Source organism: Pinus tabuliformis, chromosome 9, assembly GCF_031772625.1.
Source record: "Pinus tabuliformis cultivar Carrire ecotype Pingquan chromosome 9, CPIR1, whole genome shotgun sequence".
Classification (NCBI taxonomy): Eukaryota; Viridiplantae; Streptophyta; class Pinopsida; order Pinales; family Pinaceae; genus Pinus; species Pinus tabuliformis.
In genome coordinates, this window is record NC_142307.1 from 1,709,272,424 (window position 1) to 1,709,286,606 (window position 14,183).

General features: G+C 41.1%; 1 protein-coding gene across 3 annotated transcripts in view; it reads right to left on the reverse strand.

The window, feature by feature from the left end:
* LOC149155519 (transducin family protein / WD-40 repeat family protein) overlaps window positions 1-14,183 on the reverse strand; it is a 440,469-nt gene that overhangs the window by 182,474 nt on the left and 243,812 nt on the right. For all 3 annotated transcript variants that reach the window (XM_089445676.1, XM_089445674.1, XM_089445675.1), the window contains 2 exons: window positions 14,018-14,055; window positions 13,758-13,844 (listed from right to left, as the gene is read on the reverse strand). In XM_089445676.1, the coding sequence (XP_089301802.1) occupies window positions 13,758-13,844; window positions 14,018-14,055 (125 nt within the window). The remainder of the gene's footprint in view (window positions 1-13,757; window positions 13,845-14,017; window positions 14,056-14,183) is intronic.

Consider the following 14,183-nt stretch of genomic DNA (forward strand, 5'->3'; position numbering starts at 1 on the left):
ATAATTAACAAAATTTAAAGAAAATTATGCTCAGATTCCAGATAGTGAATATTTAACCAAAATTTAACAATTCATTTGCAAGTACTTGAAACTCTTGTTTGAAAGTGATATATCATTTGTTGTTGCTCCCGCTCTTGTTACCAAACCAACCCTTTTCCTCCCATCCTATCTGGGATCAACCTATCCAGTTCCTAAATCTAGAAGACTTCAAGATGGACGTTGTTGATTTGGGGTAGCATCGCATGTGCTCTAACCTTGAAACTTGGTCGGGCTAAGGCACATGAGATCTCCAATACCCAAAAATGGTTTGGGCAGATTCTAAATAGTTTGAGAGATATTTAAATAATTAATATTTTTAATGGGAAAATAAAATATTGATGTGTATTAATATAAAACTGTGTTAAAATGGTCCAAAAGTCATGGATCAAGCCAGAATTAATCTTAGCCGTTGGTTAGGGACTTAATCTCGGTCGTTGAATTGTCAACAAGAAAAGTATAAAAGGAGGCTTGAGGGTCACTTGGAGAACACACCGAGTTGATCAAGATTTCGATTTTCTGGGGCAAGGTTTGCTGAGGAAGTCGAAAGAGTGATCAGAGTTGCAGCTGAGGGGCAATGAATAGAGAGGCAGAGGTAATACCAGGAGGATCAGCGCAGAAGCCAGGAGAGAGGGACACAGAGCCGGCCAGGGCTCACGCAGAGCCAGCCAGGAGTTGCGCAGTGCCTCAAAGAGCCAACGTGGGTGACGCAGAGGCTCTAAGCGTTGGCACAGTGCCTCCAGAGGCTGACGCAGGGCGAGCGAGGGTGACGTTGGGCCAAAAAGGGCTGACGCAGTCCCTAGAGGCTAAGGCTAGGGTTTTCATGGGGCAGATTGGAGCTGAGAGCTGTCAGGGTGTTTATCTGGGGTTTCAACCAGAACATCTATCTCCGACTGAGATGTACGACTGTCGAGATGATTCTCTGTTGGGTGAGCCGGTTTTGGCACCTAGATTGTATTCTGAAACTGCTTAATAATTAAAACCCTCAGATAGTTGCACCGGTTTTCCCGCATTGGGTTTTTCTGGGGACATTAGTCCAAAAAAAATGGTGTCACTTGTGTGCTTGTTTTGTTTCCTTCAGTTGATGATCTGTAATGTGTTGAACATGTACTTGTATTTATTTTTAGTATTTACATGGTAAATAACTTGTTAATTAATTAGAACAAGTAGGCAGAAATAAATCAGAAAGTACATGAAGGGTCTCTAACGGGTTAGACTTAGGAATTCCAACATGGTATCAGAGCGTGGTTGCAGATCACAAGAGAACTAAGAACATCAACCGAGCAGAGCAGCAGCAGTAGAAAACAGTTGTCCCGAGTGACAAAAGTTGTTCCTAGCAGAGAAACAGCAAGAGGTGACACAATGCCTGTGTCATCAAGTTGGAGTAGGGAAGAGGATCAGCGCAATGGCAGAGGGGAGCAGACTCGCTCTACGCAGTGCCCGATCATCTTTCTTAGTCAGGAAGGATTGACGCCCATGGCCAGGAGGTGCGGATTTTACTGGTGTCGGGATTGCGCAAAGCCTAAAAGCTCTAACCTTCAGTTTGTTGGGGCTTAGGACGTTGTGGGTAAGTTGCAGAGTGAAGCTGTTGGGGTACTGTAGTCAAAACAATACCTAACAAGGCAAGACCAAGGAGGATGGAGTTGCTATCGAGGATTTTTAGCCAAGAAATCCAGATCAGTGATGCAGATGTACTAACGATTGGAGTGGGGGCATCTCGACATTGGCTGAAGGGCTTCCTGGAAGGAAATCGAGGCTCAGAGGAAGTCACACCAAGAACTTCCATCAGGGAAGTAGAGGAGCAGCGAGATGGCAATGAACGGGGTAAGAGACTAGGACAAACTGGACGAAGCCTCAAACTTTGTAGTCTGGAAGGCCAAAATCTTGTACGTTCGAGACAGGGATTGTGTCAAGCACTTTGCCTTGAGGATGATAGTGATCCCAGTTGACCCAGCTGAGAACGACAAGTACGAGGAAGCAATCGCGAGGGCCAAGAACATCATCTTTGATGGGGTCAAGGACCATGTAGTACCACATATTGCCAAAAAGGACACAGTAAATGAGATGTGGGAGGCCCTAAAGAAATTGTACCAGCACACTTTTGTGCAGAGAAGGATGCTACTTGAAAATCAGTTGCGGTCATACCAAATGCAGAAAGGGGAACAGATCAACACCTTCCCCAGTCAATTGAAGGAGATCCGAGATCAGCTGACTTTCATAGCGGCCACGCCAGATCAAGAATTGATGGTGAGAACAACCCTGAACGTAGTCTCTAAAGACTGGGAGGTGTTTGTCCAGAGCATATTGGGCAGGGCGACCCTTCTAGATTGGGAGGAAATGTGGGTGGCTCTTCGCCAAGAAGAGATCAGAAGGCTGAGCAAGGCGGGAAGCAGCGGCAAGGGGATCAGAATCAAGAAGGAGGAAGAGGAGGATGTTGCCCTAGCATCTGAGGGAAAGCATGAGAAACGGAAGAAGAAGGACCTCTCCAAGGTCAAATGCTTCAACTGTGGGGAACTGGGTCATTATGCGAGCCAGTGTCTGAGGCAGAAGAGCAAAGGAGAGGCTTCTGAGACCAAGGTTGCACCAGCAAGGGCGGAGAAGGAAGTGGAGACAAATGATTATGCCACGAGTGCTCACATGCCACTTGAGAGGACATGGGGAGACATCGCGTTGTAGTCAGACGGACTATAGGCGATAAGGGGCAAGATCCTCGAGGTACCCAGCCTCTTGGATTATACCTTGCTACGGGAGCCTCGAAGAGGAGTAGTAGTACTGGCGGATGTCAGTAGAGACGGATGCAGATGGAGCGTCAGAGGGAGCTATAGTGCAGGATTCCCAAGACAGCGTGAGGCAGCAGTGTGAGATGCATAGAGCTGTTGCGCGGCGCAGAGGTCAGAGAGGGAGCACTTGTCAACGACAGAGGGAGTTTCAGCATCGAGGGTGTCTCTAGCTTGACAAAGATGTCAAAGTTGGGAGATCAGTTACTTCTCAGTAACTGAGTTACAGTGCAGCAATTAGCAGTGGCAGTGCTATGGGCAGCACGATGCAGCATGATGAGAGGGATTGTAGTGCAGATGCAGCAGTGGTAGTGGTAGAGCCATGGGTAGCAGCACGGATGCAGAGGGAGCTGTTGTACAGATGCAAGAGTGGCAGTGGCAGGGCCATCGGTAGCAATACATGATGCAGCAGCTTCAGAGGACGTTGGATAGCAGGCCTAGCATCAGCATAAGGACTGATGCCGAATGATCAAGGTGATGCTCAGTTAGGAGTATTACTAGAGCACAGTCCTCGCTAAGACGGAGTGTTGATTTGGGGTAGCATCGGATGTGCTCTAGCCTTGAAACTTGGTGGAGAGGCTAAGGCACATGAGATCTCTAATACCTAGAAATGGTTTGGGTAGATTCTAAACAGTTTGAGAGATATTAAAATAATTAATATTTTTAATGGACTCCCTAAGTCTAAACTTAGGAGAAAATAATATTAATGTGTATTAATATAAAACTGTGTTAGAATGGTCCAAAAGTCATGGATCAAGCCAGAACTAATCTTAGTCGTTGATTAGGGACTTAATCTCGGTCGTTGAATTGACAACGAGAAAAGTATAAAAGGAAGCTTGAGGGTCACTTGGAGAACACACCGAGTTGATCAAGATTTCGATTTTTTGGGGCAGGGTTTGCTAAGGAAGTTGAAAGAGTGATCAGAGTTGCAGCTGGGGAGCAGTGAATACAGAAGAAGAGAGGCAGAGATAATACCAGGAGGATCATCGCAAAAGCCTGGAGAGAGGGACGCAGAGCCAGCCAGAGGTTCACGCAGAGCCAGCAAGGGCTCACGCAGAGGTAGCCAGGAGCTGCGCAATGCCTCAAAGAGCCAACGTGGGTGATGCAGAGGCTCTAAGGGCTGACGCAGTGCCTCCAGAGGCTAACGCAGGGCGAGCGAGGGTGACGTTGGGCCAGAAAGGGCTGACACAGTCCCTAGAGGCTAAGGCTGGGGTTTTCGTGGGGCAGATTGGAGTTGAGAGCTGTCAAGGTGTTTATCTGGGGTTTCAGCCGAAACATCTGTCTCTGACTGAGAGGTACTACTGCCGAGATTATTCTCTTTTGGGTGGGCCAATTTTGGCACCTAGATTGTATTCTGAAACTGCTTAATAATTAAAACCCTCAGATAGTTACACCGATTTTCTCGCATTGGGTTTTTCCAGGGACATTGGTCCAAAAACAACGGTGTCACTTGTGTGCTTGTTTTGTTTCCTTCATTTGATGATCTGTAATGTGTTGAGAATGTACTTGTATTTATTTTCAGTATTTACATGGTAAATAACCTGTTAATTAATCAGAACAAGTAGGCAGAAATAAATCAGAAAGTACATGAAGGGTTAATCAGAACAAGTAGGCAGAAATAAATCAGAAAGTACATGAAGGGTTTCTAACAGGTTAGACTTAGGAATTCCAACATGGTATCAAAGCGTGGTTGTAGATCATAGGAGAACTCAAGACATCAGCGAAGCAGAGCAGCAACAACAGAAAAGAGTTGTCCCAAGTGACAGAAGTTGTTCCTAACAGAGAAGCAGCAAGGAAGGGGTAATGCAGGCAAGTTTGAGCCGAGAAGACGATCAGCGCAGTGGCAAAGGGGAGTAGACTAGGCCTATGCAGTGGTCGGTCATCTTTCTCAGTCAGGAAGGATTGACGCCCATGGTTAGGAGGTGCGGATTTTGCTGGTGTCAAGATTGCGCAGAACCTAGAAGCTCTAACCTTTAGTTTGTTGGGGCTTAGGAGGCTGTGGGTAAGTTGTAGAGTGAAGTTGGTGGGGTACTGTAGTCAGTACTGTACCTAACTGATTTGTTGATTTATTTTCTACTGTAACAGCTTACTGATTTGTTGATTTATTTTCTACTGTAATAAGTTATATCGGATCTGATTTAATTCTGGACATTGCATCTTAAAGTGGATTAAAACTCATTTTACTTTGGCAAGTTGTTGGGCATCTCACTAATCATATCTAGTCATCATTAGCTTATTGTCTCTCAGATCTAAGGTATTTTTCCTTACTGCTGTTATAACTTTCTTATTGTTGTCATAACACTCATTTATTATATCTTAACAGGTTTGAAAATCATAAACTTACATTGGCTAATCATTGGGAAATTTTTTGTTTCATATGCTTGGCAAATTTAATGATTTAAAGAGATTTTCCTACTACTAAGACAGGACTAGTAAGTCTTGAATATCTGAAGTATTACAGTTGATCTAACATTGGCTTGTGTTGAGTTGAATTTGAAAATTTGTTATCTTTACACTTAGTCACTCAAACCCTAAATCTTGTAATCTTGTCTAAAGTTGTTTTGACATTTAAGATATTATGGTTATAAGCATTGATTAAATCCAATTGAGCATCTCTTGATAGTTAGCATTGAATAATATGATCACAAAATATCTTGTTGAGAATCATCTTTGGTAATTGCAGTTAACATCTTGTAGCCATTGGTTAGCTGATAATTGAATAAATTGCTCTAAGTTCTTATCACAAATTGGTTAAGCATCTTGTGGATTAATCTATAGTTGAAAGCTTGCATCCTTAAACGTTTATCTTGTTTAAGATTGTCATATCATTATTGTTAAGTACTCTTTCTATAAGATAATTTACATCAAGTACTTAAAGAGCCCAAACAAATCTTAACTCAAGATAATTTCACTCATCATCATTGCACAAACATTCTAGGAACTAGTTGCATTAAAACTTACCTCCAAGCATAAGATTGGTTGATAGAAACATAGGGCCACCCTTCTCACCTAGCTTGAGGAGCTTAGCAACTCTCAAGTGGTTAACACGGTGACCTCGCAGTGGTCAAAGCCACAATCTCTACAGCGTCTTAGGCATCGAGTGATAGGAGTCTAACAGAAGGTATTGTTAATCAGGTCGTTGTCTGCTTCCTATTGGCCTCCTTCCCACAACCTACCTTGGAGCCTAGCTTCAAAACAGTTAAGGGAAGGTTACATCCAGACTAGGCATATAATTAAAATTAACCAAGATCCTTGCATCACACATAGATCCTAGGATTTGCAAAAGCATATAGGTTATTTAATCATCTCAAAGCAGTGCGTGTCCATTCGGTCATTTGGTTCCAATTTATTATAAGAAAGAATTTGTGACTCCATTAAAGCATTGGTCTCATACTTTAAAATCTAATCCTACTAATAATCTTGCTTAAATTCAACTAAGTGGCTAGGCCATTCATCCATGTTGTCAGGCCAGGAGGTAACTCCTCAAAACGAATTGTGTTTATTCATTAAGATTACTCATGGTTATATACATGAGGGAGTGACTCTTGGGCTTCACCTCTTGATGACTCTTCATTTTCCATTATTTACTATTTACATTATTTAAAAGTGTTCACCCAATCCCAATGATTAGGTGTCAACATTCCTCCCCTTAATCTAAAGGGATGATGGTGAGTCCAAGCATCGTTCTGAATCTTTCAATTTTTTCTCTTCCAAGCGCTTTGGTGAATATGTCTGCAATTTGCTCATTAGTGGAACAATGGCATAGATGAATTGTCTTGGCCTCAACATGATGTCGAATCAGATGGTATTTTGTATTGATGTGCTTTGTTCGATCATGGAACTTTGGGTTCTTGGCCAACTTTATTGCAGAGGTGTTGTCAATCATGAGTGGAGTTGAATGTACTTGTTTTACCTGCAAATCTTCCAGAATTTTCCTAAGCCACACAATTTCTTTTGTCACCTCAGCTACTGCCACATATTGTGCCTCTGTTGTGGAATCTGTTGGAACTTATTGTTTGCATGATCTCCAGGAGACAACTCCTAACCGAAGACTCATAGCATAACCTGGAGTAGATACCCCATTTTCTTTATCTCCATCGAAGTCTGAATCAAAGTATCCAATCAAGCTGAAGTCACACACCTGTCTATACTTGAGTCCAAAGTCCTTAGGTCCCATCAAGTACTTTAGAACACTTTTTGCAACAGACCAATGTCCCTCACAAGGCTTTTGCATAAACTTGGATAGGATTCCAACAGCAAACGAAATGTCTGGTCTGGTAGTAGGCAGGTAGTTGAGACTTCCTACAAGTTGTCTTTACTTTGTTGCATCCTCCAATTCTTTTCCTTCAATGGATGTTTGCTTTAAGTTTTGTTCCATTGGAGTAATCAGAGGATTGCACTTAGCCCTGCCAAGCCTGTTCAACAGATCTCCAATGTACTTCTTTTGAGAGAGGAATATAGACTTCGGATGTTCAGTTACTTCAATAGCAAGATAGTAGTGAACACAGCCCAAGTCAGTCATTTCAAAACCTTTCCTCAATTCCTTCTTTATGGATACAATGCAGCTCTCATTGTTCCCTGTCATCAAAAGATCATCTACATATACCACAAGATATACAATTGTTTTTCCAACATTCTTGACAAACAAAGTTGCATCATCAAGATCATAATGTTTGAAGTTGAGTTTCAGAAGATGCTCAGTTAACTTTTCATACCAGGCTTGCAGTGTTTGCTTGAGGCCATACAAGGATTTCACAAATTTGCATACTTTATGTTCATGTCCCTTCATAGAAAATCCTTCAGGCTGGGACATAAAAACATTCTATTTCAGATCTCAATTCAAGAAAGCAGTTTTTACATCCATTTGGTGGACTTTCCACCTGTTTTGAGCTGCTAGGGCAAAGAGTGTCTGGATGGTAGCCCAATTTGTTGCAGGGGCAGAAGTCTCCTCATAATTGACCCCTTCCTTCTATGCAAAACCTTTTGCCACAAGTCTGGCTTTGTGCTTGTCAAGTGAGCCATCAACTTTATACTTGTTCTTGTAGACCCACTTGCAGCCAAAAGGTTTGGTTCCCAATGGAGGATCAACCAGCTTCCAAGTGCCATTCTTTATCAAGGCATCATACTTCTTTTGCATCGCTTCATTCCATTCATCATGAGAAGCAGCTTCTTTGAAGGAAGTTGGTTCAAAATTTGTAGACAAATTCAGTTCACAGTCATAAGAAACATCCATATCAACAGGTGAATCAAAATCATCTACATCACCTCCATTTTGCCTAGTTGAATTTCTTGTTCCTGTCTTTCCAACCTCATCAGGATGAACACTTTCAAGTGTCTTTGTCAGCCACTTTGGGGGACCTTTCTGAGATGGTCCAGGCTGCTTAGTTGATTGAGTTGGGACTGAATCAAGATTGAGTCTCCCAATTCTGTCAATCACATCACTCAAAGTATCATCAGTGGTTGGAGTTTCATGTGGGGGAGAGTGCTTTAGAAGAAGATTCCACAGATTGATCCAGTATAGAAATCCCCCCTTCAAGATGTGGAATTTGATTATCAAATTCTTGAAATGATTTTGCATGTCCGAATCTATCCAAGCGATCAAGTTGTCGTTTTGAAACCAACGTTTTGGACTAACTAAGTGAGTCCATCATCACGCTCTCTCTTCTCAAACTTGCAGTTGACAGCCCTGATGATGGACTCACTTAGTTAGTCTGAAACGTTGGTTTCAAAACAACAACAGGTTCTTCCATAAATTTCGAAATTCAACCAACCTGTATGGAGTCACTCTTCAAGATCAAGTTGTTGTTCAACAACATTGTCAGCTTTGGAAGATTCAAGAAAGATTACATCTCTAGATACAAAAAACTTTTTATTAACTTCATCATAGAGACAGTATGCTTTGGAGGTATTTGAATACCCCAAGAAGATACACTTCGACTCCTTGCACCAAGTTTGTTTCTATGTACCTTTGGTATCAAGGCATAACAAGTGGAACCAAAGACCCTGAGATCCTTTACCGAAGGAATGTGGCCATACCACACTTCATAAGGAGTCTTGTTTCTAATAGTATTAGATGGACATCTATTCTTTACATATACAACACATAGAATTGCATCAGCCCAAAAAATCAATTTTACATTATTGAAAAACATCATGGAACGTACCATATTTAAGATCGTCCTATTCATTCTTTCAACTACTCTGTTCTGTTGGGAATTATAAGGCATAGTTGTTTGATGTTTGATCCCCATGTTGGCGAAGATAGTTTTCAAATTCATTTGAAGTGTATTCTTTTCCATTATCAATGAGAATAGAGCCAATATGAGATCGTGCATCATTTTCAATCCATGTATGAAAGTTCTTGAATGTTTGAAAAGCATCAAATTTGTTCTTCAATCAATAAACCCAACACATTCTGGTGTAGTCATCAATAAATGTCATCATATATCTATTTCCATTTGCAGAAGGAACAGGCATTGGACCACATAAATCTGAATGAATGAGTTCAAGTTTTCTATGTGCTCTAGAATGTGAATCATGAAAAGACTATTTTCTATGCTTTCCTCAAATGCAAGCATCACACTGCTTAAGTTTCCTAGGAATTGTAGGAAAACTAGTAACACCATTTTTCTTCAATAAGCGAAGGCTGTCATAGTTCAAGTGTTCAAATCTACCATGCCATAATAGACTTGATGGAAATGTACCTACATCATAATGGGAACTGTATGATAAATTTTGTGCACGAGCAGAGGTACCTTGCAGCTTGAGAAGTCTTTCTTCTTCTATCCCCGTCGTCACAAGTGAGTGATCTGATGCTTTTCTTACCTCAACCTTGCCATCAAACATATGAATGGAGTGTCCTTGCTGGCGGATGTGGACCAAGGACAGCAAGTTTCTCCTCAGTTGTGGGAGATATAAAACATCATGCAAAAGAAAGTCTGGAAGACCAGACAATTTGAGCCTAATTGTGCCAAGCCCTGATGGCTTGAGTTTTGATTTGTCTGCAAAGTATACAGCTCCATCAACATTGTCAGTGAATTCTTCAAAAAAATATCTTCTAAAAGTCATGTGCCAAGTTGCTCCTGTATCAAGAAACCAATCATTTTTCCACGAAGCAAGTGAAGCATTAAACAACTTCAGTTGCTCCAATATTACAATGTGCCACAACATAATGAGCGGATTCAGGTGCTTTACCTTTCTCTTTGTCATTGGTTTTACCGTTGGCTTGATTTCATTCCTGCTCAATTTTGTCCCAAGGCAACCTGCATGTGGATGCATCATGTGATCCATCTTTATTGCAATGTATGCAATGAAGATCAGACTTTTCTCCTTGAGAGTGTCGGCCCCCCTGCCTTTGAAATTTCTTCTTCCTCTTCCCCTTCGACCATCGCTTCCTCTTGAAGAATCTTAAGCATGATTCTTCTCTCAATGCGCAAGACACAGTTTCTTCAGACGACTGAGGAACTGTCTTCTTCCCAAAAGTTTTCTCTCTCTCAACAAATTTATTCACAAGGGAGTCAAAGTTAATCTCTTTGAGGTTTCCATTTGCTTGCAATGACTCAAGATAATTTGAATAAGTGGGATAAAGTACCTTGACAAAAACTATCAAAGGAATGTCTAGTTCAACATTAGTGACTTTGATATCATGCATAATAGATTTTACTTCTAATGCTAGAGCAAGAGGATCATCATTTTGTAATTCAACACTGAACAATTTAATCATCAATTGAACAACTTCAAGAGCAGATTGTGAGTCATAGAGTTCCTTCAACTTCTGTAAGGCTTTAAAAGAATTTGAAAATGGTGAAATATGGCGACTCACCTCTTCATTTACAGATGTTGCAATCAAGGCATAAGCCTTGTTGTTCTTGTTTTCCCAAATGGTGAATTCCTTGTCTGAGGTAGGCTTTGCAGGTTCATAATCTCCTTCTCCTATGTAATGCCCATAAATTGAAAAACAGGAAACATGTAAATACTCATAAACTGGAAAACAAGAAGCATAAAAATATAATTTGCACTTACCTGAACTGCTAGCTGATCCCGTGAAGTTGCCGATACTGCTGATATTGAGCTCCAATTACCAGGGAGACCAATTCCACCCAGCCTGATTGAGCAGAGGCTGACTGCTCAATCCAGCAAGCTTCTCACAGAAGCCCACTGTCCCCCGTGCCCAGAACCTCAGACGGATTCAAGCTCTTCCAATAGCAAATCTCTCACACTGAATTCCTCCTCTGGTTTCACTGTTCCATTTCTCCTCCCCCGTTCTCGGCTCATAATCCCGGTTTTAACCACGGGCCTGGCGGTGGCCGCCCTCCCGCATGCAACCACCGCCTGGCCCGTGGTTAAAACCGGGATTATGAGCCGAGAACGGGGGAGGAGAAATGGAACAGTGAAACCAGAGGAGGAATTCAGTGTGAGAGATTTGCTATTGGAAGAGCTTGAATCCGTCTGAGGTTCTGGGCACGGGGGACAGTGGGCTTCTGTGAGAAGCTTGCTGGATTGAGCAGCCAGCCTCTGCTCAATCAGGCTGGGTGGAATTGGTCTCCCTGGTAATTGGAGCTCAATATCAGCAGTATCGGCAACTTCACGGGATCAGCTAGCAGTTCAGGTAAGTGCAAATTATATTTTTATGCTTCCTGTTTTCCAGTTTATGAGTATTTACATGTTTCATGTTTTTCAATTTATGGGCATTACATCCTACACAAACTCCTTTCCATAGCTCATTGAAAATGACAGTGCGTTTGATCTTTCGAAACCACTTAGGATAGTTCTCCTTCCCAATGAGAACCACTCCCACAATAGATATCAATGAATGCATTTTAAAATCTGTGTACTGTAAAAAATATATTTTGCTACCAATATATAAAATTTGCACTTGTGGTTGTAAAAACTATAATTTTGATATATGTAGTAGAGGTATATATGGGGGGAGGGCTTATATGAGGGAGGCGGGTTCAGGCCACACACTAATATATAAAACATGAAAAGACAGGCCTGCGTTATATCAAAAATGCATGTATTAAAAAATATGTCTGGCATGCGTTATATCATAAACCACCCATATTAAAAACCAGAGTTATGCTATTTGGGCCTGGAAACAACGTGGATCAAATACAACGGAGCTATATGTAGTAGTATAGTACCCTCCCACAGTGGTATGTAGTGGTAAAAACCGGAGTATGGGCAGCATATTATTCAGCGTGGAGTTTGAAGTGGGATTAGGAGCGTGAAAAAACGCAATGTAAAAAACCAGGAGCGGATTGGTATGGAAGCGTGGTATGGGTGTGGAGTATGGAGTATTGGAGTATTGGCATGGTATGGCAGCGCACAACGTAATCTAAAATGTAACACCAAACCGGTTTTAGTTCTACGTTATCTATTAACAAAAACTGGTGGTATACAATGGCATTCATATATGTTATAAAACGAAGGTATAATTGTGATTTGGACAGTGTTATGAAAGTGGTGCTATGGAGAAATGTTATATGGACAACCGTTATATAGTGGCCAACGTTAGGGAGGAGGCGGTATGTTCCTGCGCAGTGGGGAGAACAACGTGGTATTGACCAGGCAGCATGGGAGAGATACGAGGCGTTGGGAGAGCATTCAACATATGCAATGGATATGTGTATGGAGGCCGGAGGCACAGTCGAGGGCCGAAGGGCCGAGATCTACTGTGTAAACAAATGGAGTCGACCGTGAGGTATGCGTGGAATAGGGTGGAGACCAGTTGTTAACCAACAACGTTCAGGCCAACGTTCGAGCAACGTTCAGGCTTGGAACAAAAAACGCATACGACAATGTATGGAAGGTGGGTTCACGGCTCAGAAGCATGGTAGAGGTGTCAGTTTTGAAAAATAGGCAGAACATAGGCAGGAGGGTGTTACAAGGGCAAGAAGGGAGCCTAAAATAGTGGTTGGGACCTGTGCTCTGATACCATGTCAGGCCAGGACATAACTCCTCAAAATGAATTGTGTTTATTCATTAAGATTACTCATGGTTATATACATATAGGAGTGACTCTTGGGTTTCACCTCCCGATGACTCTTCATTTTCCATTATTTACTATTTACATTATTTACAAGTGTTCACCCAATCCCAATGATTAGGTGTCAACACAGGTCTCCCAAAGAAGTTTATTTCCAACTTGTTTTCCTTCACCTCATTCCATAGGGGACTACCCCCCATAGCTTGTTGTTGGGAGATAACTACAACGGAGTGGGAGGACAGCCCCCGTCCTGAGCATTGTCGCGGTGCCTATACAATCCAGACGACAACAGGTCCAATATTTTTGTCACTCTTGGCAAGATGAGCTAGAGCTATGTTTGCAATTGTTTTACAAAGGCTGCCTTCTAATTAAGAATGCCAAAGAGTTAAATGCAGTAACTTATTCTAAAATTACACTGTTTCATCATATATAGCCTTGCACTTTTATTTTCAGATTTTTTGAAAATATTCCCTTTGCTAATATAAAATGTATTTTTCAAAGAAAAAAACGAATGTATAACAACAAAATGGAATGTGATGCATATTGGATTATATATGAAGATTAGCAAAAGGCCAAAATTGCTACAATACCAATAGAAGAGACCTCAGATGAGAAAGTCAAATAAATAATCTTTCGTTATGATGTTCAATATTTATAGTGTTCTCATTTAGCGAAATTTACTGTTCATGCACAGTCAAACCCCCTAATCTAGGTAACCATATGATTACACATTATTTTATTAATTAGTCTTGCCACACAACTATAGAATTTCAATCAAAGTAAAGATGAAATTGCTTAAAGTGGCTCAAGTTGTGCTCAGGGAGAATAAATACTGCTATCAAAGAAACACGTCTTCAATTACAAATGAATCTTAGGAAACCCTATTATTAAGGATAACAGTAAAAATAAGTGAATCCTTTACAAACTACGTGTAAAATTTGAATTCAAAAAATTACCTCATCTGATGTCATTGCATTATTGAATTCTGAAATCTTTCGAAGAATACCATCAAACTGTGCTGTGTCGAAATAAAGCATTCCCCTCTGCAAGAAAAATAGGACAGTAAGAGACATCCGGAGAGGACACTTTCAACACTTACAAACTATTCAAAAGTAAACAGAAATCATACACAAAAAACAAAAGCAACAATTATAGGAAAATGATTGTCACAATATAGTATTTTCTGTAACTACTGAATAAAATGAATATTGTTAACCTTTGGAATATACTTGAAGTTATATTTTTCAGGGGGACCTGCAAAATTTCAGAAATATCATACAAATCCGTTAGAAAGAAATAACAAGAATGAATACCAAACAACCTAAACAGAAGAAATTAAAATATACCATCAACACTATCTATGACTTCTCTACAAGACAAAC